Consider the following 24846-nt stretch of genomic DNA (forward strand, 5'->3'; position numbering starts at 1 on the left):
GCAGCAAGGTGGAGGTTCACTGCTGTTTTGGGGTGGCATTATGTTGGGCCGACGGATGTCGCTGGTGGTCACGGAAGGCGTGGTAACAGCTGTACGATACGTCAATGCAATCCTCCGACCGATAGTGGAACCATATCGGCAGCATATTCGCGAGGCATTCGTCTACATCGTGCATGTCTTGTGAATGACTTCCTTCATGATAACGACATCGCTCGACTAGAGTGGTCAGCATGTTCGCCAGACATGAACCCTAACGACAAGGCGTGGGATAGATTGAAAAGAACTGTTTATGGACGACGTGACCCACCAACCACTCTGAGGGATCTACGCCGAATCACAGTTGAGGAGTGGAACAATCTGGACCGACAGTGCCTTGACAAACTTGTGGATAGTAGGCCACGACGAATGTAGTCATGCATTAATGCAAGAGGACGTCGTACTGGGTATTAGAAGTGCCGGTGTGTACAGCCATCTGGACCATCACCTCTGCAGGTCTCGCTGTACGGTGGTACAACATGCAATGTGTGGTTTTCATGAGCAATAAATTGGCGGAAATGATGTTTATGGTGATCTCAGTTCCAATTTTCTGCACAGGTTCCGGAACTCTCGGAACCGAGGTGATGCAAAACTTTTTTTGATGTGTGCGTATTTCAGAGAAGCAAGACAGAAATAGTGAAATTACAACTCCTCAACTGGGCATCGGAGATATTTACAGCTTCCAAAGGTGAAATAACGAACCCTAGAACTTATAAAGAACAGCAGCAGTAGTGAAATAGCTATACAGAAGAATTACAGAGAATTAGTGTTCAAAAATGTTCAGATGTGTGTGAAATCATATGGGACCTAACTGCTAAGGTCATCAGTCCCTAAGCTTACACAGTACTTAATCTAAATTATCCTAAGGACACAACACACAACCATGCCCGAGGGAGAACCTCCGCCAGGACCAGCCGCACAGTCCATGACTGCAGCGCTCCAGACCGCTCGGCTAATCCCGCGCTGCCAGAAAATTAGTGAACCAGTTATCTTTGTTGTAGACTGTCTCATGAGGCGATAGGGGCATAAGGCTCCTGTTATATTGTTCTGCTGACAGTTATCACACAACAGGAGAGTGGATGCCAATGATTTGCTACGTAGCCAAGCACGTAGATCAAAGATGTCAAACCGTGCTCTATCATAACATAAATGATAGTAAGACACCAGCAGAGGTTGTATTACTGTCGGCGAATTACTTACACAACGTCACATCCCCAATTATGACCTGGAGATCAAGAACAAAGCCAAAAAAGTGAATTGTGTGTGGTAGCAAGAGGTCTGCAGACATCACGATACTGTGTATGCAGCAAATGAAGATCTTCCAGGATGCCACGCTGCCGATAGAAGTTTAGCTGACGGATTTATGGAAACGAGTTCAAGTAGGGATATCGCTATTAGGCAGCATAGCATCACACTAGCAGTAAATAAAGGAGTCCACACAAAACTTAAACTGGGTATCGGTGTAAACTTCAGTTTAGTTACGAGTGCTGCTCATCATTCACTGAAGACAAAGAATAAGCTGAAGAAGAAGAAGGTCACACCAGGCCATTTAAAATCACTTTCAGCAGATAGGACTCGGAAGGGTAACTGATTAAGACGCCTAGTGTCCTACCATTGCCTAGAACACTCGGTGGATTCTTTCCATCCATAATTCCAATATCGGCGAGTCTATCAGTGACTGGCTCTGTAGCAGATGGCGTAGCAGCTGTCGACAGAACACTGGAAAATGAGGAAAACTCGCAGCAGTAGTTTGACGAAATGAAAAGACATGAGAGGTTAGTGGCGTCTGTGGCTATTGGGAAAGAGCTATATTATTTATAACCGCGCAGGATAGGGCTCCGATATATACAGGCTGTTACAAAAAGGTACGGCCATACTTTCAGGAAACATTCCTCCCACACAAATAAAGAAATAATATGTGGACATGCGTCCGGAAACGCTTAATTTCCATGTTAGAGCTCATTTTAGTTTCGTCAGTATGTACTGTACTTCCTCGATTCACCGCCATGATTTCATACCGGATACTCTACGTGTGCTGCTAGAACATGTGCCTTTACAAGTACGACACAACATGTGGTTCACGCACGATGGAGCTCCTGCACATTTCAGTCGAAGTGTTCGTACGCTTCTCAACAACAGATTCGGTGACCGATTGATTGGTAGAGGCGGACCAATTCCATGGCCTCCACGCTCTCCTGACCTCGACCTTCTTGACTTTCATTTATGGGGGCATTCGAAAGCTCTTATCTACGCAACCCCGGTACCAAATGTAGAGACTCTTCGTGCTCTTATTGTGGACGGCTGTGATACAATACGCTATTCTCCAGGGTTGCATCAGCGCATCAGGGATTCCATGCGACGGAGGGTGGATGCGTGTATCCTCGCTAACGGAGGAGATTTTGAACATTTCCTATAACAAAGTGTTTGAAGTCACGCTGGTACGTTCTGTTGCTGTGTGTTTCCATTCCATGATTAATGTGATTTGAAGAGAAGTAATAAAATGAGCTCTAAAATGGAAAGTAGGCGTTTCCGGACACATGTCCACATAACATATTTTCTTTCTTTATGTGTGAGGGATGTTTCCTGAAAGTTTGGCCGTAGATTTTTGTAGCACACTGTATAATAGCTACGGTACCTGAAAAATCAGCTACAAAATTCGATATAGTTAAGCTCATCAAAAGGTTTATATTCTACTATTTTACGGAGTGTTTATGCTACCTAGTGAGCTGGTGCGCTGCTAGAGCCAGTCACCATCGATTGTCATCCCAGAATGAGATTTTGACTCTACAGCGGAGTGTGCGCTTATATGAAACTTCCTGTCAGATTAAAACTGTGTGCCGGACCGAGACTCGAACTCAGTACCTTTGCCTTTCGCGGGCAAGTGCTCTACCAACTGAGCTACCCAAGCACAACTCACGCCCCGTCCTCACAGCTTCACTTCTGCCAGTACCTCGTCTCCTACCTTCCAAACTTTACAGAAGCTCTCCTGCGAACCTTGCAGAACTAGCACTCCTGAAAGAAAGGATATTGCGGAGACATGGCTTAGCCACAGCCTGGGGGATGTTTCCAGAATGAGCTTTTCACTCTGCAGTTGAATGTGCGCTGATATGAAACTTCCTGGCAGATTAAAACTGTGTACCGGACCGAGACTCGAACTCGGGACCTTTGCCTTTCGCGGGCATGTGCTTTGGTAGAGCACTTTGTAAGTAGCATGAATAAAAGGACGCTATGTGCAAGAAGCATGAAGCGCCCTTTGAATGTATCCTGATAGCTAAAAGACCCACGCGCGCTTTGAATAAGAAAATGCTATTTGACACTGAAATCAATATAAAAGATAGGGTCGCCACCAACTCTAGCCACACGACAAAGAAGAGGTAGCACTGAGTCGGAAAATTACTTAATTTATTAATAAGAAAAACTCACAAAAGAACATTCATTGTAAAGTCATTGATAAAGAATGGGATGTAGTTATTAATATGATCCAGGCATTCTTCCCGTGAATCAAATATTGAGTAAAGTAAATAGGTCGTGAACACCATGCGTAAGTGCAGCCTGTAGCAAGATTCGTGAAAACACGATCTATTCCAGAGCATTTGTTTCAGATAAAAAAAGGGACACTAATCACTACACCTGTGCACATGGAAACGCTATAGGTGGGCCAACAAGGAAAACTACAAGGTAAATGGCGAAGGTAACGGCGACGTAACATCGGTACACAAGATAAGATTGAAGGCAAAATTATTTATTCCTTAAAACATTGATGTAGTGCATCTATAGACTGCTGTTGCATGCTAACTATGTACAATTGCTTGTGAAATACTATACGTTTCATAACAGACTCGCGTGCCCACTCGGTCCGCGGAGACAACTTCTATGGACCGTGGCCAAATTTTAATCACATGAGACAAAGAAAATCCACAAATACACAAAAGTTACCAAGATCCGGAAAAGATTAGAAGCATACACACACAGTTGTAGGCACATAAACATTCACACTGAACCGAGGGCACTTCAACATATGCAACTCCTTTGTGCTGCGTTCCTCTCACGGATCAAAGTCAAGACTGCATTGGGAATCAAACTGAAAGTCTACAAAAGCCTTGCATTCCCTGCTGCAACCCAGCAAGTAAATCTTTATAAGACGAAATTCGAGGCCAAAAGCTAAAAGCTCCCCTCTTTATGTGACAACGCGCCACGCGGTCAGTCCAACTCACCCTTCTTCGACTGGAGCACAGCTGTGTACGCTTCCCGTACCGGCGGCAGATTGCCTCCCGCTTCTCCAGCCTCCTCCACGCTCCGCGTCGACCGGAAAACCCCAGGATGCCATTTCCGCCACCAACCTAACGCAGGTGGATTTCTCACAAGTAGCGGAAACCTCTTTGCCGACTTGACCACTACGAGAGTTGGCAATGAAAGGTGGCTACAGGACCGTTTCAACTTGCCCGCAAAAGGCAAAGGTCCCGAGTTCGAGTCTCGGTCCGGCACACATTTTTAATCTGCCAGGAAGCTTCTGATTGTCATCCCGATTGTTATGAGTCGATTTTCGATGCCTGCTTGTCTTCTTCGCATCTTTGGCGGACGGCTATTTAACTGCGGTGCGATCGCTCTGCGCGGGCCTGAGTTCGAGTATCAGCTGTGTGAGTGACAGTGAGGTGCGGCGCTGGCGAGTGGCCGAGTCGGTACGACGAAGGAGCGTGGGCAGCTGCTGCGGCGTGGTTAGCCGTTTGAGTGCAGATCCGCCGCCGACGGTGATTGGGATTTCCTTGAGATTTGAAGGACCGATTTCCTTCGCGTCTGTTGCATGTTAGTCGAAGTGAATGAACTGGAGTCGTCGAATCGTTCCTTGGTGGGTTCTATTCATGTTAACTGTCCGCCCCCGGTAGCTGAGTGGTCAGCGCGACAGACTGTCAATCCAAAGGGCCCGGGTTCGATTCCCGGCTGGGTCGGAGATTTTCTCCGCTCAGGGACTGGGTGTTGTGTTGTCCTAATCATCACCATTTCATCCCCATCGACGCGCAAGTCACCGGAGTGGCGTCAAATCGAAAGACTTGCACCAGGCGAGGGGTCTACCCGACGGGAGGCCCTAGTCACACGACATTTCATTTCATTCATGTTAACTGAATATCCGAGTGCACTGAAAACTATCTTGATTGTTTCAGTAACTTGTTACTGTATTTAGTCTGGCCGCCTGATATGTTGATGGTAGCATGGGTTTCGAAAAAGACGGTCGTGTGAAACCCAGCTCGCGCTATTCGTCCACGAGACTCAGAGGGCCATAGACACGGGTTCACAGGTAGATACCATGTTTCTTGACTTCCGCAAGGCGTTCGATACAGTTCCCCACAGTCGTTTAATGAACAAAGTAAGAGCATATGGACTATGAGACCAATTGTGTGATTGGATTGAAGAGTTCCAAGGTAACAGAACGCAGCATGTTGTTGTCAATGGAGAGAAGTCTTCCGAAGTAAGAGTGATTTCAGGTGTGCTACTGGGGAGTGCCGTAGGACCGTCGCTATTCACAATATACATAAATGAGCTTGTGGATGACATAGGAAGTTCACTGAGGCTTTTTGCTGATGATGCTGTGGTATATCGAGAGGTTGTAACAATGGAAAATTGTACTGAAATGCAGGAGGATCTGCAGCGAATTGACGCATGGTGCAGGGAATGGCAATTGAATCTCAATGTAGACAAGTGTAATGTGCTGCGAATACATAGAAAGATCGTTCCCTTATCATTTAGCTACAAAATAGCAGGTCAGCAACTAGAAGCAGTTAATTCCATAAATTATCTGGGAGTACGCATTAGGAGTGATTTAATATGGAATGATCACATAAAGTTCATCGTCGGTAAAGCAGATGCCAGACTGAGATTCATTGGAAGAATCCTAAGGAAATGCAATCCGAAAGCAAAGGAAGTAGGCTACAGTGCGCTTGTTCGCCCGCTGCTTCAATACTGCTCAGCAGTGTGGGATCCGTACCAGATAGGGTTGATGGAAGAGATAGAGAAGATCCAATGGAGAGCAGCGCGCATCGTTACAGGATCATTTAGTAAACGCGAAAGCGTTACGGAGATGATAGATAAACTCCAGTGGAAGACTCTGCAGAAGAGGCGCTCAGTAGCTCGGTACGGGCTTTTGTTGAAGTTTCGAGAACATACCTTCACCGAAGAGGCAAGCAGTATATTGCTCCCTCCTACTTATATCTCGCGAAGAGATCTTGAGGATAAAATCAGAGAGATTAGAGCCCACACAGAGGCATACCGACAATCCTCCTTTCCACGAACAATACGAGACTGGAATAGAAGGGAGAACCGATAGAGGTACTCAAGGTACCCTCCGCCACACACCGTCAGGTGGCTTGCGGAGTATGGATGTAGATATAGATGTAGATGTAGATTTAAGGGAGTGCTAGCCACGCACATCGAGTAGACATGAAGCCGTGCTTAATGCGTAACCAGAGGTCATCCCAAGTAGTACGTAAGTCTGTGCCTGACATTCAAGAGCGTGCCCTGCACAAATGAACCCAAGCAGAACTAACCTACGTCAACACTTGCCCAGTAACGGCTTTTAAAATTTGATTAGGCAATTCTCTAGACAAACAAATAAAATAATAACATAGAAAAAGCAAGTAGGAAAAATCATTTGTGCAGGGCACGCTCTTGAACGTCAGGCACAGACTTACGTACTACTTGTGATGATCTCTAGCTACGCATTAAGCACGGCTTCATGTTTGATGCTTCATTAATATTCTACATTTTTTCCATCTGAGTGTAGAAATTTGAAGTAAATCAGCCAAGAAGTATGAAGTAAATCGGTCAAGTACGTTTCAAGATGTTTGTTAACAACGTCTCTCCTTTACATATTTTATGTACATATTTGTATATGGTGTATGTTAGAAAAATAAGTGTAGCCTATGTCTGCCCAAAAGTTCATTAGCGGATCGTATAGAAATGTGAACTAAATAGGCAATGGATTTTTACAGTGTTTGGTAATAACCTTTCTCCTTTATATGTAACATATATATATGTTTCAAGTCAGGTTACAAATTTTTTTGTAAGCTTCCTCTTGTCTTGAAGGTAAAGTATCACAATTTCATCAAGATGTGAATAAAACTGTAGATTTGTATGAATTAAAAAAAAAACAAACAAACAAACGAACACACTTCTTCAATTATACATGAATTTACGAGACAATCTGACAGCCCTCGCCGGCCGGAGTGGCCGAGCGGTTGTAGGCGCTGCAGTCTGGTACCGCGCGACCGCTACGGTCGCAGGTTCGAATCCTGCCTCGTGCATGGATGTGTGTGATGTCCTTAGGTTAGTTAGGTTTAAGTAGTTCTAAGTTCTAGGGGACTGATGAACTAAGAAGTTAAGTCCCATAGTGCTCAGAGCCATTTGAACCATTTTTTTGACAGCCCTCTTAGACAGTTTGCAGATGATGCTGTCAGTTAACGTATAGCAAAGTCATCAGAAGATCAAAACCAATTGTTAAATGACACAGACACGATATCTGTGTGGCGCGGAAAATGACATTTGTCTCTGAATAACAAAACGTGTGAAGTCGTCCAGATGAGTACTAAACGGTATGCGTTAAATGTCGCTTACACGATATAAAACATAAATATATTCAATTCAGCTAAGTACCTCGGAATTTCAATTAGGAAAAACTTAAATTGGAACGATCACATAGAAAATATTGTGCAGACCGCAAATCAATTTATTGGCAGAACACCCAGAACACGCAACAGGTCTACTAAAGTACCTGCCTACTCTACACTTATCCATCCTCAGCAAGAATACTGCTGTGTGGTGTGGCATCCTTACCAGATAGGACAGACAGAGGACATCGAGAAAGTCCAGCTCTTTTTGTAACATCGCAAAACGGAGTAGAGAGTATGACGGATATGATAAGCGAGTTGGGGTGGCAATAGTTAACACATAGGCGTTTTTCATGGAGGCGAGATCTTTCCAGAAAATTTCAACCATCATCTTTCTCCTCTGGATACGAAAGCATTTTATTGACGCCAATCTGCAGAAGAAGAAAAAATTATCGTAAAAAATTGAGAGAAATCAGTGGTCGTAAATAAAAATTTAAGTGCGCATTTTCCCAAACACTGTTCGAGTGTGGGACGCTAGAGAAATAGTCTGAAGGTGGTCCGATGAACCCTATGCCAAGCCTTTTAAGTGTGAACTGCGTGGCAACCATGTACATTTAGATGAAAGCATCTTGTAGACTCTTATTGCCTGACGAGCTTATTTGCCATCAACTGAAATTTGTCCTCAACGTCTGTGTTGTATATTAATCATACTAGGTCCCATAGGTGTAATCTGGTTATAGCCGGCCGCGGTGGTCTCGTGGTCTCGTCTCGTGGTCTCGTGGTCTCGTGGTCCGGAACCGCGGGACTGCTACGGTCGCAGGTTCGAATCCTGCCTCGGGCATGGATGTGTGTGATGTCCTTAGGTTAGTTAGGTTTAAGTAGTTCTAAGTTCTAGGGGACTGATGCCCACAGAAGTTAAGTCCCATAGTGCTCAGAGCCATTTTAACCATTTTTTAATCTGGTTATCAGTAGAATTTTTCAGTAATTTTTGAGAACTTTTCAAGCGGAGAACAGCGGTTTTTCCAAGTACGTTAAAATCAACATAAATAGTCTCGACTACAAGAAACCGTTTCTAATGGTTATTGCTTTGAGCAGTTGACGTTCGTGGAGTTCTGAACACCTGCTCCGTTCACCGCCACCGCCTACCATCATGGTATGAGGTCTGAAGATGGTCGGCAAATGACCGAAACTGGCAACCATAAAAATAAAGGCATCTTGCGGTCAAGACTGTTTACGTTCGTTTTAAATCTGAATTTTTCGTCCGTTGCTCATGTTGCTTCATAACATACCTTATCATGCACTACCAGGATGTTTTTCTTTCACTGACTACTACTCAGGTCGTAAAGACCCCTAACAACTTACACAGGATATATTGGTAGAATTTTAATGAACTAAGATAAAAACATATACTAAAACTGTTCACTATAACTCTATTTTTAAAAATGTTAGGTTCAAGAAACGAAAAGAAATTTATATGATAATGGAACATCTACGGCCATCCTTACGATGTTATTTATTATATGGCTACCAGTTGATAGTAGATGTTGGAGACAAAACCTCATTGCTACAGGTAGTATGCGAAAACCAGTTCACAGATGTTGGCCATTGATGAATTGTGTATGTGGTTGGAGTTAACGCCTTCAGCCTCAGTTAAGGCCTGGTACTGGGGTACCGAAACTAGTAGCCATGTAATAAATAACATCGTAAGGACGCCTGTGAGTGTTCCATTTTATTACATAAGTGTATGGCCGAAATCTCTCAAACCTCCAATCAGAAGGGTGGACATACAAAAAGAAATATGGACGGGTGTCATATTGACACCAGCGGTACTCACTGCTAGAAGTCGTGAATAAATTTAAATGTACTGAAAACATAAAACCCAGCAAAACATCTGTGGATACAATTTGACGCTGTGACTTTGCCATGTAGCGCACTAAACCACTAATCATCAACATCTTCGTTACAATCGACTCAGAGGGAGCAAGTCACATATTTGGAAACTAATTGCTTTGTAAACAAGGGAGATACACAGTTCCGTTGTGTTTATGGGATTATATTGACCCCATTGGTACCAGGAATGATATAACAGCTAAGGAAAGATACCCTAAAATGGGTACAAAAATATGTGGATATACTATTTTGAATACTTCAAGTGTTTAGTATAGCAGCTGTTCACCGTGACAGATGTCATTCAATTTCGTAAAAGTTACACAAAAAAAACGAACAATTTAATTTTGGGTTAATATCGACTCCAGTGAAACTTAGTGCAAAACCCATGAACAAATTGTATTACGTTGTAAATATACTAATTAACATAATTGGATAAAGTTGACTCAGAAGGAAAAAGTAATATATTTTGAAAATAATAGTTTAGAAATTGTGGCGAAGATAGACACGAAGGCCACACCTACAACAGTAGTACAAGTTAATATGCCAACTAGCTCTGCCGATGACGAAGAAATTCAAGAAATGTATGATGAAATAAAAGAAATTATTCAGATAGTGAAGGGAGACGAAAACTTAATAGTCATGGGTGACTGGAATTCGGTAGTAGGAAAAGGGAGAGAAGGAAACGTAGTAGGTGACTATAGATTGGGGGTAAGAAATGAAAGAGGAAGCCGCCTAGTAGAATTTTGCACAGAGCACAACTTAATCATAGATAACACTTGGTTCAAGAATCATAAAAGAAAGTTGTATACATGGAAGAAGCCTGGAGATATTGACAGGTTTCAGGTAGATTATATAACGGTAAGACAGAGATTTAGGAACCAGGTTCTAAATTGTAAGACATTTCCAGGGCAGATGTGGACTCTGACCACAATCTATTAGTCATGAACTGTAGATTAAAACTGAAAAAACTGCAAAAAGGAGGGAATTTAAGGAGATGGGACCTGGATAACCTGACTAAGCCAGAGGTTGTACAGAGTTTCAGGGAGAGCATAAGGAAACAATTGACAGGAATGGGGGGAAGAAATACAGTAGAAGAAGAATGGGTAGCTTTGAGGGATGAAGTAGAGAAGGCAGCAGAGGATCAAGTAGGTAAAGAAACGAGAGCTACTAGAAATCCTTGGGTAACAGAAGAAATATGGAATTTAATTGATGAAAGGAGAATATATAAAAATTCAGTACATGAAGCAGGCAAAAAGGAATACAAACCTCTCAAAAATGAGATCGACAGGAAGTGCAAAATGGCTAAACAGGGATGGCTAGAGGACAAATGTAAGGATATAGAGGCTTATCTCACTGGAGGTAAGATAGATACTGCCTACAGGAATATTAAAGAGACCTTTGGAGAAAAGAGAACCACTTGTATGAATATCAAAAGCTCAGATGGAAGCCCACTTCTAAGCAAAGAAGGGAAAGCAGAAAGATGCAAGGAGTATATAGAGGGTCTATACAAGGGCGATGTACTTGAGGACAATATTATGAAAATGGAAGAGGATGTAGATGAAGATGAAATGGGAGATACGGTACTGCTTGAAGAGATTGACAGAGCGCTGAAAGACCTGACTCGAAACAAGGCCCCGGGAGTAGACAACATTCCATCAGAACTACTGACGGCCTTGGGAGAGCAAGTCCTGACAAAATTCTACCATCTGGCGAGCAAGATGTATGAGACAGGCGAAATAACCTCAGACTTCAAGAAGAGTGTAATAATTCCAATCCCAAAGAAAGCAGGTGTTGACAGATGTGAAAATTACCGAACTATCAGTTTAATATGTCACTACTGCAAAATACTAACGAGAATTCTTTACAGACGAATGGAAAAACTAGTAGAAGCCGACCTCGGGGAAGATCAGTTTGGATTCCGTAAAAATATTGAAACACGTGGGGCAATACTGACCCAACGACTTATCTTAGAAGCTAGATTAAGGAAAGGCAAACCTACGTTTCTAGCATTTGTAGACTTAGAGAAAGCTTTTGACAATGTTGACTGGAATACTCTCAAATTCTGAAGGTGGCAGGTGTAAAATACAGGGAGCGAAAGACTATTTACAATTTGTACAGAAACCAGATGGCAGTTATACGAGTCGAGGGGCATGAAAGGGAAGCTGTGGTTGGGAAGGGAGTGAGACAGGGTTGTAGCCTCTCCCCGATGTTATTCAATCTGTATATTGAGCAAGCAGCAAAGGAAAGAAAAGAAAAGTTCGGAGTAGGAATTAAAATCCACGGAGAAGAAATAAAAACTTTGAGGTTCGCCGATGACATTGTAATTCTGTCAGAGACAGCAAAGGACTTGGAAGAGCACTTGAACGTAGTGGGTAGTGTCTTGAAGGGAGGATATAAGATGAACATCAACAAAAACGAGGATAATGGAATGTAGTCGAATTAAGTCGGGTGATGCCGAGGGAATTATATTAGGAAATGAGACACTTAAAGTAGTAAAGGAGTTTTGCTATTTGGGGATTAAAATAACTGATGATGGTCGAAGTAGAGAGGATGTAAAATGTAGACTGGCAATGGCAAGGAAAGCCTTTCTGAAGAAGAGAAATTTGTTGACATCGAGTATAGCTTAAAGTATCAGGAAGTCGTTTCTGAAATATTTGTATGGAGTGTAGCCATGTATGGAAGTGAAACATGTACGATAAATAGTTTGGACAAGAAGAGAACAGAAGCTTTCGAAATGTGGTGCTACCGAAGAATGCTGAAGATTAGATGGGTAGATCACATAACTAATGAGAAGGTATTGAATAGGATTGGGGAGAAGAGAAGTGTGTGGCACAACTTCACTAGAAGAAGGGATCGGTTGGTAGGACATGTTCTGAGGCATCAAGGGATCACCAATTTAGGATTGGAGGGCAGCGTGGAGGCTAAAAATCGTAGAGAGAGACCAAGAGATGAATTCACCAAGCAGATTCAGAAGGATGTAGGTTCAGTAGGTACTGGGAGATGAAGAAGCTCGCACAGGATAGCGTAGCATGGAGAGCTACATCAAACCAGTCTCAGGGCTGAAGACCACAATAACAACAGTTTAGAAATCAAGAGAGTTATATTTTTCCATAGTGCTTGTGGGCTCATATTGACCATAGTGGTACTAGGAGGTGTTATGTATACACTACACTTTCTTTAAGAATACTATACTTCGTGAATACTTCTTGCGTTATCAGGAGAGGCATGGCATCACATTGTCGCAACGTTTAAGTGAGTTTCTTATTTATCACCTTCGCTGATAAACCGACAAGATTACATGAATGAAATTCTCCGCCAAGGATGCAATTCCAAGGAACATACTCCCAAATAAGTCACTCACCAGTTTTGTTCAAGTACTGCTGAAGAAAGTTCCATTGACGTCCCTCGGCACATCGTCTCCTGGTTTTTATGGCTTTTGTGATGCGCCGAACAGCGTGCAGCAACTGGGATAGGATAGGCTCCCTCTGATCAGTTTCCAGTGTTTCCACGTTCCACTCCGTGTCGTTCAACCTTTGAAATACAACGTAATCATCTGATGTAACAAGTGATATTTTGAATTTTGATTACATTTTGTACTACAAAATGGTGAAAGCAAAATCCAACTCACCCCTTCTCCCGTTTCTTCGAACAAAGGTAATTGGAAATGAATCACGGTATTAGAATGAGTTATTGCGCTGTAAATTATAGGTGGTATGCGTAACTACTGCCACATTTTGGTAACGCGGCCAGTATCTGTAGAGATGCAAGTACGCCTGCCCACAGCACTCCGTCTTCAGGCCACAAGTGCTCCATCGGAACCATCCGACCGCCGTGTCATCCTCAGCTGAGGATGCGGATAGGAGGGGCGTGGGGTCAGCACACCGCTCTCCCAGTCGTTATGATGGTTTTCTCTGACCAGAGCCGCTATTATTCGGTCGAGTAGCTCCTAAATTGGCATCACGAGGCTGAGTGCACCCCTAAAAATGACAAAAGCGCATGGCGGCCCGGATGGTCACCCATCCAAGTGCCAGCCACAGCTGACAGCGCTTAAGTTCGGGGATCTCTCACGGGAACCGGTGTAGCCACTGCGGCTCGGCCATTGCCACACCTGTGCACACATCTGTCGAAAACTATAACAGACCATGATGCTCTAACACAGAAGGATAATTACTATCGTATAGCTTTCCAGAAAAAACACATATGCACTGATCAGGCACAACATTATGACGATCTACCTAATAGTCGGTACGTCTAGCTTAGGCATGGATAACAGCGTTGAAACGTCGTGGCATGAAAGCAGTGAGGCCTTCGTAGGTCACTGGAAGAGAAGCTGGCACCACATCTGCGGACACACGCTTCGTAATTCATGCAAATTCCGAAGAGCGGGGGGCGGGGTTATGAGCTCTGACGTCACGTTCGGTCACATCCCAGATGTGCTCGACGCGGTTCAGATCTGGCGAATTGGGCGGCCAGTACATCAACTGGAACTCGACACTGTGTTCCTCGAACAACTCCACCACACTCCTGGCCTTGTGAAAAGGAGCATTATCTTCTTGAAAATCCCATTGCCGTGAGGAAACATGATCGCCACGGATATACGTAGTCCGCAACCAGTGTAAGACACTCCTTGCCTGTCGTGGTGCCTTGCACAAGCCCCACTGTAGATGCGCACGTGAATGTTACGCAGAGCATAATGGAGTCGGCGCCTTCTTGTCTCCGTAAAGATGTCAAGGAGCTGCAATTTCCTGGCAGATAAAAACTGTGCTGGACCGAGACGAACTCGGGACCTTGGCCTTTTGCGGCCAAGTGCTCTACCGTCTGAGCTACCCTAGCACGACTCACGGCCCGTCCTCACAGCTTTACTTCTTCCAGTATCTCGTCTCCTACCTTCCAAACTTCACAGAAGCTCTCCTGCGAACCTACACTTGCCCGCGAAAGGCAAAGGTGCAGAGTTAGAGTCTCGGTCCTGCACACAGTTTATAATCTGCCAGGAAGTTTCTTACCAGCGCACACCCCGCTGCAGAGTGAAAATCTCATTCTCTCAAGGAGCCGTTCCCCTGGAAGGTGACTGATTCGTTCCCACCTATCGGAATGATGAAGAAGGTATTGATCAGACTATGCAACGCTCTGCCACTGCACCAGTATCCAGTGCCGATGGTCACGTGCCCATTTCAGTGATAGTCGCCGATGTCGTGTCGTTAACATTTGCACATGCGTGTGTCGTCGGCTGCGGAGCCCCATCGTTACGACTTTTCGGTGCACTGTGTGTTCCGACACACTCGCATTCTGCCCAGGATGTTTGATGTTAGTTCGGCCACAGTTCGCCGCCTGTCCTGTTTCACCAGTCTGCCCATCCTACTGTGTCCGACACCTGTAATGAGGGATGGAAGCCCAACCCCACGACATCTGAACGTGGTTTCATCTTGGTTTCGACACATTTTGATGCCGCTCACCACAGCACTCCTCGAACACCCTACAAGTCGTGCAGTTTCCAAAATGCTCGTCCGAACCTCCGGGCCATCACAATCTACCCTCAGTCAAACTCAAATAGTGTATATGAAGATAGTAACTATTCCCGAAAGAACAGATACCATTGATGACCGTGCAGCACCCCTAGAAATAAATGATAATTATGTGAGACCTTAACTTTTCCCGGTGAATCGAATGTTCAAATAACTTACGGGTTTGCTGCCGGGTGACGTCGTCGAACACCGCCGATATTTCGACAGGAGCACACCCTGCCATTCTCAAGGCACAACTGCAAGGAAGAAGAAATGTGCAAGCAAATTTAATACCTCGGTTCACAGAGGAGAAACTAGGAAGACACCACACACAGAACAAGTGTCAACACAACCAAAGATAACCAACATCAGAAATATCTTTGTTTGTGTTGACACTTGTTCTGTGTGTGGTGTCTTCCTTGTTTCTCCTCTGTGAACCGAGGTACTAAATTTGCTTGCACATTTCTTCTTCCTTGCATTTGTGCCTTGAGAACGGCAGGGTGTGCTCCTGGCGAAATATCGGCGGTGTTCGACTACGTCACCCGGCAGCAAACCCGTAAGTTATTTGAACAAATGATAATTAATTGAAACCCTCAGCTGCCGACAGGCGTTGTTGATATACCTCGATGGGGACAGCTGAAAATGTTCTTCACACGGACAGCACGCTCACTGACTCTACAAGCATCGTGCGTGTTTCTGACTAGCAGACACACTTTGCCAGGTGACGCTGCAGTCGCCTGGATGAGTATTTTTTCTTTTTTAGACAGTAGGTCGGTGATCACAATGTTTTTGCTGATCAGTGTACACACACAATGTATCCACAGCTTAATGTCTAAATCTGTTAACCAGGTCGTAGCAATCAGTTGTGCACTTTCACACCACTTTTAAAAACTTAGAGCGGATAGTTCTCCAGAACGTGCCCCACGGTCACTTTCGTTACAACCCCTTTCGTTTGAATGTGGTTTTGCCTTGAGTATTCACGACGTGGTAGACCAAACTCTACAACCTTATGCGTCCGTTTTTGAGCTAGATAGGCATCCCGGGTGGCTCTTAATCCCATCGTTCTTTCCGTTTCTCTGTGGTATCCGAATCTTCTATTGCCTGAACTTCAAGCCAAAGTGGCCCTTAATGACTTCAGGCGCTCGGTTACTGCAGCCTGTGAAACGCTTTTTAGAACTGAGTTCTTGTGGGAATTTCCACTTCTTCACTTTTGGTTCTGAGATTAGTGGGAAGAATATTGGTAAGAACAGGCCACCACTGAGTGGGAGTTTATCTGGCAGTGACACTCATACACCTCACGACCTAACTCTGTCTGACAACCTCGGAATCTCCTTGGGCCACTTAAAGATTCTCTACAAGAAATACACTTTGAAGATGAAGGGAGTGTCAGTCATGCAGTGAAAACATGGTTTCTGCAACAAGGCAAGAGCTTTTACCAGCAGGTAATACTTACTCTTCCACAACGTTGGCGTACGGCCATAGAACGAGATGGAGACATGGACAAGACATGTTGATGTATATTGTCACCAAATTCTGACTTAACGATAAGTAGGTTCTGAGAAAAAAATGTGAGGTATTACTTACTCAACGACCCTCGTAAAAGAGACTAAAATGTAAATGTCGTGTGACTAGGGCCTCCCGTCGGGTATACCGTTCGCCAGGTGCAACTCTTTCGATTTGACGCCACTCTGGCGACTTGCGCGTCAATGGGGATGAATTGATGATGAGAATGGAACCTGGGCCCTTAGGATTGACATTCTGTCGCGCTCACCACAGAGTTACCGGGGGCGGACGTTAAAGAGACTAGATCACAAAGACATTTATTACGAGGTGACGGGTATCGAGCATCACATGATCATCTTCAGACCTACGACAGCATATTCATGGACAATGGCTGTACATGGAGCAGGAACAGCTGAACCAAAGAGAAGTTCATTATCGTCATTCAGCGGTTCCTGATCAATATACAGCCATTGCCCATCAATATGAAGGTCTGAAGATGATCATGCGATGATCGAAACGGGTTACCTTGTAACAATCGTGCCTTTGCTATGTATACTGTTTTGTAATTAATTTCGATTACATATAAGATAGGTGGTTGGTACCTTCCATGGCGTACGTACCCCAGCACAGAGCAGGAATCAATACAGTCGTCAGCGATGAAGCACCGGAGGTCTCTGGTGAACTGTCCCTCTGCGGTGTCGTTGGTAAGTCCGTGGATGACCGCCAGGGCGTCTTCGCACTCCCCGAACCCGAGCTTTTGCGCCCCCAACGTCCAGCTCGGTAACACACGCAGCAAAGCTGCCACCGCGATGGAGGGCTTCTGCAGGGTCTCGCACTTTAGAGAAACGTCAAACCGTCCTGCAAAAGGTTCATTCAGTCATGTTGAGGTTTTATACACTGTTCAGACAAGCTTTAACTAAGAAATTCCGTCTACATCGACACAGCTAGCCACTGAAGGTGAAACACCGTGATAGTGGCAACCAACAAACGTCAACGTGGAATGAAGTTTTCTGCACGATTCGACATGCAAATTGTAATATTTTGGTGTAAGGGAAATCTGGAAAATAGTCCAAATCCTATAGCTCTGGTAGGAAAGAAAGGGAGGGCAAGGGTGGCCGGCTGGGGTGGCCGAGCGGTTCTAGGCGCTACAGTCTGCAACCGCGCGACCGCTACGGTCGCAGGTTCGAATCCTGCCTCGGGCATGGATGCGTGTGATGTCCTTAGGTTAGTTAGGTGTAAGTAGTTCTAAGTTCTAGGGGACTGATGACCTTAGAAGTTAAGTTCCATAGTGCTCAGAGCCATTTGAACCATTATTTGAAGGCAAGGGCGTGACCCAACTGAAAACAAATTACATATGGTGTTCCACAAGGTTCCATTTTAGGTCTCTTCTTTTTTTCTTTCATCTATAACATTACCAGATACCAAATTTATTTTGTTTGCATCTGAGATCAACACTACAGTAAATAGCAAATGAATTATAGTTGGTGAGGGAAGGAACCAGCCACAAATACTTTTTAAATGTTTTATTTTAGTGCCATAACCAGTTCCGGGACACCATGCCCGTCTTCAAAGGCTAATATTTTCGTTACACAGATGGCTTGGTCAACAGCATGTTATCTATTTCAAAAAACATCTATGTGCCGAAAATATGCATCTGAAATTGGGCAGGGTAGCTCGAAAATTGTTATGCCACCAAAATAAAACATTTAAAAAGTATTTGTGGCTGGTTGCGTCATTTGGAAATCATCATTAATGACAGCGGAGTTCACAAGATCTAATATTGATAAAATACACTACTGGACATTAAAATTGCTACACCACGAAGAAATGCAGATGACAAACGGGTATTCATTGGCCAATACATTATACTAGAACTGACATGTGATTACATTTTCACGAAATTTGGGTGCATAGATCTTGAGAAATCAGTACCCGCAACAACCACCTCTGGGCGTAATAAAGGCCTTGATACGCCTGGGCATTGAGTCAAACAGAGATAGGCTGGCGCGTACAGGTACAGCTGCCCATTCAGCTTCAACACGATACCACAGTTCATCAAGAGTAGTGACTGGTGTATAGTGACGAGCCAGTTGCTCAGCCACAATTGACCAGACGTTTTCAATTGGTGAGAGATTTGGAGAATGTGCTGGCCAGGGAAGCAGTCGAACAATTTCTGTATCCAGAAAGGCCCGTACGGGACCTGCAACATGCGGTCGTGCATTGTCCTGCTCAAATGTACGGTTTCGCAGGGATCGAATGAAGGGTAGAGCCACGGGTCGTAACACATCTGAAATGTAACGTCCACTGTTCAAAGTGCCGTCAATGCGAACAACAGGTGACCGAGACGTGTAACCAATGGCACCCCATACCATCACGCCGGGTGATACGCCAGTATGGCGATGACGAATACACGCTTCCAATGTGCGTTCATCGCGATGTCGCCAAACACGAATGCGACCATTATGACGCTGTAAACAGAACCTCGATTCATCCGAATAAATGACGTTTTGCCATTCGTGCACGCAGGTTCGTCGTCGAGTACACCATCGCAGGCGCTTCTGTCTGTGATGCAGCGTCGAGGGTAACCGCAGCCACGGTCTCCGAGCTGATACTCCCTGCTGCTGCAAACGTCGTTGAACTGTTCGTGCAGATGGTTGTTGTCTTGCAAACGTCCCCATCTGTTGACTCAGGGATCGAGACGTGGCTGCACAATCCGTTACAGCCATGCGGATAAGATGCCTGTCATCTCGACTGCTAGTGGTACGAGGCCGTTGGAATCCAGCACTGCGTTCCGTATTAGCCTCCTGAACCCACTGATTCCATATTCTGCTAACAGTCATTGGATCTCGACCAACGCGAGCAGCAATGTCGTGATACGATAAACCGCAATCGCGATAGGCTACAATCCGACCTTTATCAAAGTCGGAAACGTGATGGTTCGCATTTCTCCTCCTTACACGAGGCATCACAACAACGATTCACCAGGCGACGCCGGTCAACTGCTGTTTGTGTTTGAGAAATCGGTTGGAAACTTTCTTCATGTCAGCACGTTGTAGGTGTCGCCACCGGCGCCAACCTTGCTCTGAAAAGCTAATCATTTGCATATCACAGCATCTTCTTCCTGTCGGTTAAATTTCGCGTCTGTAGCACGTCATCTTCGTGGTGTAGCAATTTTAATGCCCAATAGTGTAGTATCACAGATCAGTTATAGTCATAGAACGATCGCTTCATGAAATTCTTACAAACATTCGTAAATGTTTAGTAGCCAAGTCTGTCACTAAACTTTGAAAAGACACACTATATGCAGTTCTGAACTGCCATTAATGCACAAAATATGACGACAAGTGTCCAGAAGAAGCTGAGGGTGTTCAATTATTGGGATTACAGCTTGACGATAAATTCAGTTTGGAGGGGCAAATCGCAGAACTGCATAAGTTCCTTCACAATTCTTTATTTGCAATGCGAATGTTGTCAGAGATATGCGATATAAAAATACAGAAAAGCTATTATAAAATTATTTAAAAACAGTCTGTATCGCAGCCGATGTTAACTCCTGACCGGCTTCGGCCTTTTAATTACATCTTCAGATTTTGCATCATTTGGATGACGTGAATGGTGCCCGTCCCACTGGGGAGACTTCTGTCACTGTAACTCAGTCACTATAGTTGATTCACATTAATTATTTCCTCACCATGTCTTACTCTAGTCATTGGCGTAGTATCCCTAGACGTGCAGTACTGAAGATGTGTCTTTTTACATAAAACTGAGGGTGAAATCTTTTGTGGAAAACTAGTCGATGATACTTTAATGAACCTTGTTTACAATTTCTACTGTTTGTGTAGGTGTTCTTGAATTAATTACATTACTAGTGTTATCTGCAAAAAGAACTAATTCTGTTTGTTGTATATAGATGGAAGCTTGATTACATGTATGAGGAACAGCAGTGGACCTAAGACTGAAGCTTGAGGAACCTCATTCGTCAGAATCATATTCCTGAGTTTTATTGCTAGAATTACTAAGTACAACTTTCTGCATTCTTAAGGTCATATATGACAAAGTCCATTGGTTCGCTTTACCATCAATAACATAAAAATTTAATTTAGCTGGGAGAATACCGTGATTCACGCAGTCAAATGTCTTAAATAGGTCACAGAAAATACCAGTCGGTGCTACTGTATTGTTTAATGCTTGTAGAATCTGGTGAGTGAACATGCAAATAGCATTCTCAGTAGAGCAACCCTTCCGAAACCCAATCTGTGATTTGCTAAGGATACTATTGTTTCTAAGATGACAAACCCCTCCTTGCTCTAACGTAATATAGTCTGGCTGAATAGAAGCTAGTTTTCTTGTCTTTTGATGCTGGTGAGATGCTCCTTTCCTGTCTTGTTGGGATTTTGCGTAATTTTTTATTGTTGTAGTTCGCGGTTTTTGATGTATATGTGTGGGTTAAATTACTCTGTTATGTTTCTTATTTACGACGACAGATGGTTTCGACTTACTATAACATTTTGTTCGTTTTCGCTAGTATGTATCCTAGTCTTTACTTTGCACGAGATTCGTGCGCATAACACTACTGTCTTCTCTCGTTAGATGTGTTCCTTAGCGCAAGCTTCACCTGCTTGATACTAGGACACGGGCAAATTGGTTTCATATTTTCTGTTGTATGTAGGTGTTTTAAATGGTTCTGATATGTTTTATTTATTAAGGCAGAGGGTTTGAATTAACACAACCTTCAAAATTTTGATTCACCTGAGTATGAATACCTGGGTTTAATGTGCGCGAGTGCCTCGCGCATACCACAAGTGCTCTCTCTCGCTGAAACTGCCTGCCCTAGTGCTTCCACACCCTCTTTACGCTAGTTCGCAGACTAAGTACTGTTAATAAGCCGTGTTCGCATCGACCTTCTCTTCATAACTATGCTGTACAGATGGTGGTAATATTTTAATTTGAACTACTGACGACGCCTTTGGTACGATTGTTTTATATATCTCCACTGAAAGATATGATTTTAGTAAGTGACTAAAAGTTTTTGTGCTTGTAATACTTTGGTAATTTTCACGGTTACTTAAAGCTATAAGTGTTTGTTCTTTTGTTCTATCTCACTTACGGTGCTAAGTTTTTTGCTAATGAAGGTGTCTTCCTGTTTAGGTGTATTTTTGTTTCTGATGAAGGTATATTTAGATATACCGAAACCGTGGTCAAGGATTTCAATAAATCTTTATCCTGTACTGTTTGGCTGTTATCATTTACCGTGAGCATACTAAAGTATCTTCCTCTCAGATTCGCGTAAGGTGCACGGGATGCATGACTTCTAAACTTGCTCCTTTGTCGTACCGTCGAGGAAAGATGCATGGGACCCCGTAGTATACACACGGCTCTTACAGCCCAGTAAATCGGCAATGACAGAGCACTGAACCCATACTCGACACTCTGTACGGTTTAAATGTGTCGAAATTCTGGAGTCTCTTTGAGACTCGGTGATGTAAGAAACAGTTTGGCGAAGAATTTAATTTAAAAAACAGCTGTTCGAACGTCGAGAAATCACGGAATACTAATGTTTCTTCAGTAAACCCGCAAAGACCCCGCTACAGTGTAGCTAGTAATGTCTCATCGTCGACCGACTGGGTATACGGGGTGTCCCATTTGTCTTGACCAGTCTAAATAAGTGTTTGTCCAGATGCAAATTACAAAATGTTTCAAGCAAATGTTCTTTAGGCGTCAGAGGGACATCAATCAGCATGATTGCCTTCGTTGTAGCTTTGTTTTTTACAAAGATATGAACAGCGGTATGAATTTTTTAAATGGCACCCATTAGTTTTGATTCGGTAATTCATTTCCTCTCCTAAAGACCTATTCAAAAATGTTTGACAGTTTACCATTCACTGAAACACAACGTTATTAATTACACAACACAACACTGACGTTGACGCTCCCAGCGCTTAGTGAAGGTACTCGGGGTAATGGAACACATCCACGAGCTGACGTTGACAGAGGACAAGCGTAAACATAAGTAGAATGCACACCCTTCATTCTGTCAACCATCGTCAGTTGAAGAGTTGTGTGAGCAGAATGTATACCAACGAAGAGAAGGTAGATACGCTAACCATGTCTGGGGAATGTAAGTTAGCAGAACAGTAATTGCAATACTGTTTTCTTATGTACGGGTACATTTAGTACAGTAGTTTAGTCCTTTTAAACACTGTTGTGTAGAGCAGGCATACAGTAACGGCTGTCTTTCCTACAAACCGAGCGAGGTGGCGCAGTGGTTAGACACTGGACTCGCATTCGGGAGGACGACGGTTCAATCCCGCGTCCGGCCATCCTGATTTAGGTTTTCCGTGATTTCCCTAAATCACTCCAGGCAAATGCCGGGATGGTTCCTCTGAAAGGGCACGGCCGACTTCCTTCCCCGTCCTTCCCTAATCCGACGAGACCGATGACCTCGCTGTCTGGTCTCCTTCCCCAAACAACCCAACCCAACTCCTACAAACTGCATCCACATAACGTTTCTTTTATTGTTCTTGTTATTGAAGGCAGGCGAAATGCTACGCAGGCAGCGGAACTGTACAGAGAGCAATATCCTGACAAGAACTCACCTTTCCGGCGGATGTTTTCTCGTCTTGTTGCGACGCTTCAGGAAACGGGAAGTTTCAACCCACGAAAGCTCAATCGTCGTAGCACTCGCACAGACAAAGCTGCCGAAGTTACTGTTCTCGTTTCCGCTGCTAAGAATCCACATCTGAGCACACGACAGCTTGAACACGAGACTGGAATTCCTAAGACCAGTGTACGGCGTGTTATTACACGGCACCGGTTCCATCCTTACCATGTACAAGAATTCCATGGGGGTGATTTCCAGATCGTGTACAGTTCTGTCACTGGGCACAGCAGCAAATCATCGCCAACCCGAACTTCTTCTCCAATGTTCTATTTACCGATGAATATTCCTTCTCAAACAAAGGACAGGTAAAAACAAGGAAGATGCATTATTGGACCTGCGACAACCCACGATTGCTTAGACAGGTGTAACATCAGCGTCAATGGAGAGTTAACGTCTGATGTGGGATGCTTAGTACTACATTTATAGGCTCTTATTTCATCAATGGTAGTCCAAATGGCACAGCGTATGCCAACTTCCTCTGGATGAAGTGCCGCTAAGAACCAGAATGCTTATGTGGTATCAACACGATGGACGTCCAGCACATAATGCCTAGCGTACACGTCGTATTCTGAACCGAAGGTATCCTGCCAGATGGATTGGTCGAGAAGAAACAGTTACTTGGCCTGCTAGGTTTCCTGATTTAAAACCTCTGGACTTTTTTCTTTGGGGACGCATTAAAGACGCTGTCTATCGCGATATTCCAGCAACTCCAGAGGACATGCAGGAACGTATTGTGCTTGCTTGTAATTCTCTTCAGAAGGAAACACAGAAAGCAGTAAATAATTCTTTCATTCAACGAGTGCACCAGTGTATCGGTGTCCAGGGTTACCACTTTGGGCACCTTTGAATGTTCTACTCCTGGGCAGCGGTACAGGAGACTAAAAGTAATTTTTTTGTTATGTTTTTACTTGGTTTTCATTTGTTTTCTGACAACTGCAGCAAGTGGACGAGTTTGTTACCCCGGGCTCAAATTCAGTGTTGTGTTATGTAAAAATGGTTCAAATGGCTCTGAGCACTATGGGACTTAACATCTACGGTCATCAGTCCCCTAGAACTTAGAACTACTTAAACCTAACTAAGGACAGCACACAACACCCAGTCATCACGAGGCAGAGAAAATCCCTGACCCCGCCGGGAATCGAACCCGGGAACCCGGGCGTGGGAAGCGAGAACGCTACTGCACGACCACGAGCTGCGGACTGTGTTATGTAATAAATAGCGTTGTGTTTCAGAGAATGGTAGACTAATACATTTTTGAATAGGTCTTTAGTAGAGGAAATGAATTACCGAACAAAAAAGATAGGGTGCCATTTAAAAAAGTAATACCGCTGTTCATATCTTTGTAAAGAACAAAGCTACAACGAAGGCAATCATGCTGACTGATGTCCCCCTGACGGTTTAAGAACATTTGCTTGAAACATTTTGTAATCTGCATCTGCACAAACAGTTATTTAGGGTGGTCAAGATAAAAGGGACACCCTATATACAGCTTCAGTTTATGCCTCCTGCAACAAGTTTGTTTGCGTGACCATCCTCCACAGCAGGCATATAAATACTTGTTTTGTAAATAAAATCGCATTTTCCTGCTGCCACTTAATTTATTTTCTCATACGCGTTTCGCCTTTCTCCTGTTCTAAGGCATCATCAGTGGGATCTA

General features: G+C 44.0%; 1 protein-coding gene across 1 annotated transcript in view; it reads right to left on the minus strand.

The window, feature by feature from the left end:
• The window catches only part of LOC124551122, a 79788-nt gene that overhangs the window by 44548 nt on the left and 10394 nt on the right, over positions 1 to 24846 (minus strand). Inside the window, exons 2-3 of the mRNA XM_047126072.1 lie at positions 17149 to 17386; positions 12886 to 13055 (exon numbers count right to left, since the gene is read on the minus strand). Of these exons, the coding sequence (XP_046982028.1) occupies positions 12886 to 13055; positions 17149 to 17386 (408 nt within the window). The remainder of the gene's footprint in view (positions 1 to 12885; positions 13056 to 17148; positions 17387 to 24846) is intronic.

The sequence above is a fragment of the Schistocerca americana genome, chromosome 9 (genome assembly GCF_021461395.2).
Source record: "Schistocerca americana isolate TAMUIC-IGC-003095 chromosome 9, iqSchAmer2.1, whole genome shotgun sequence".
NCBI lineage: Eukaryota > Metazoa > Arthropoda > Insecta > Orthoptera > Acrididae > Schistocerca > Schistocerca americana.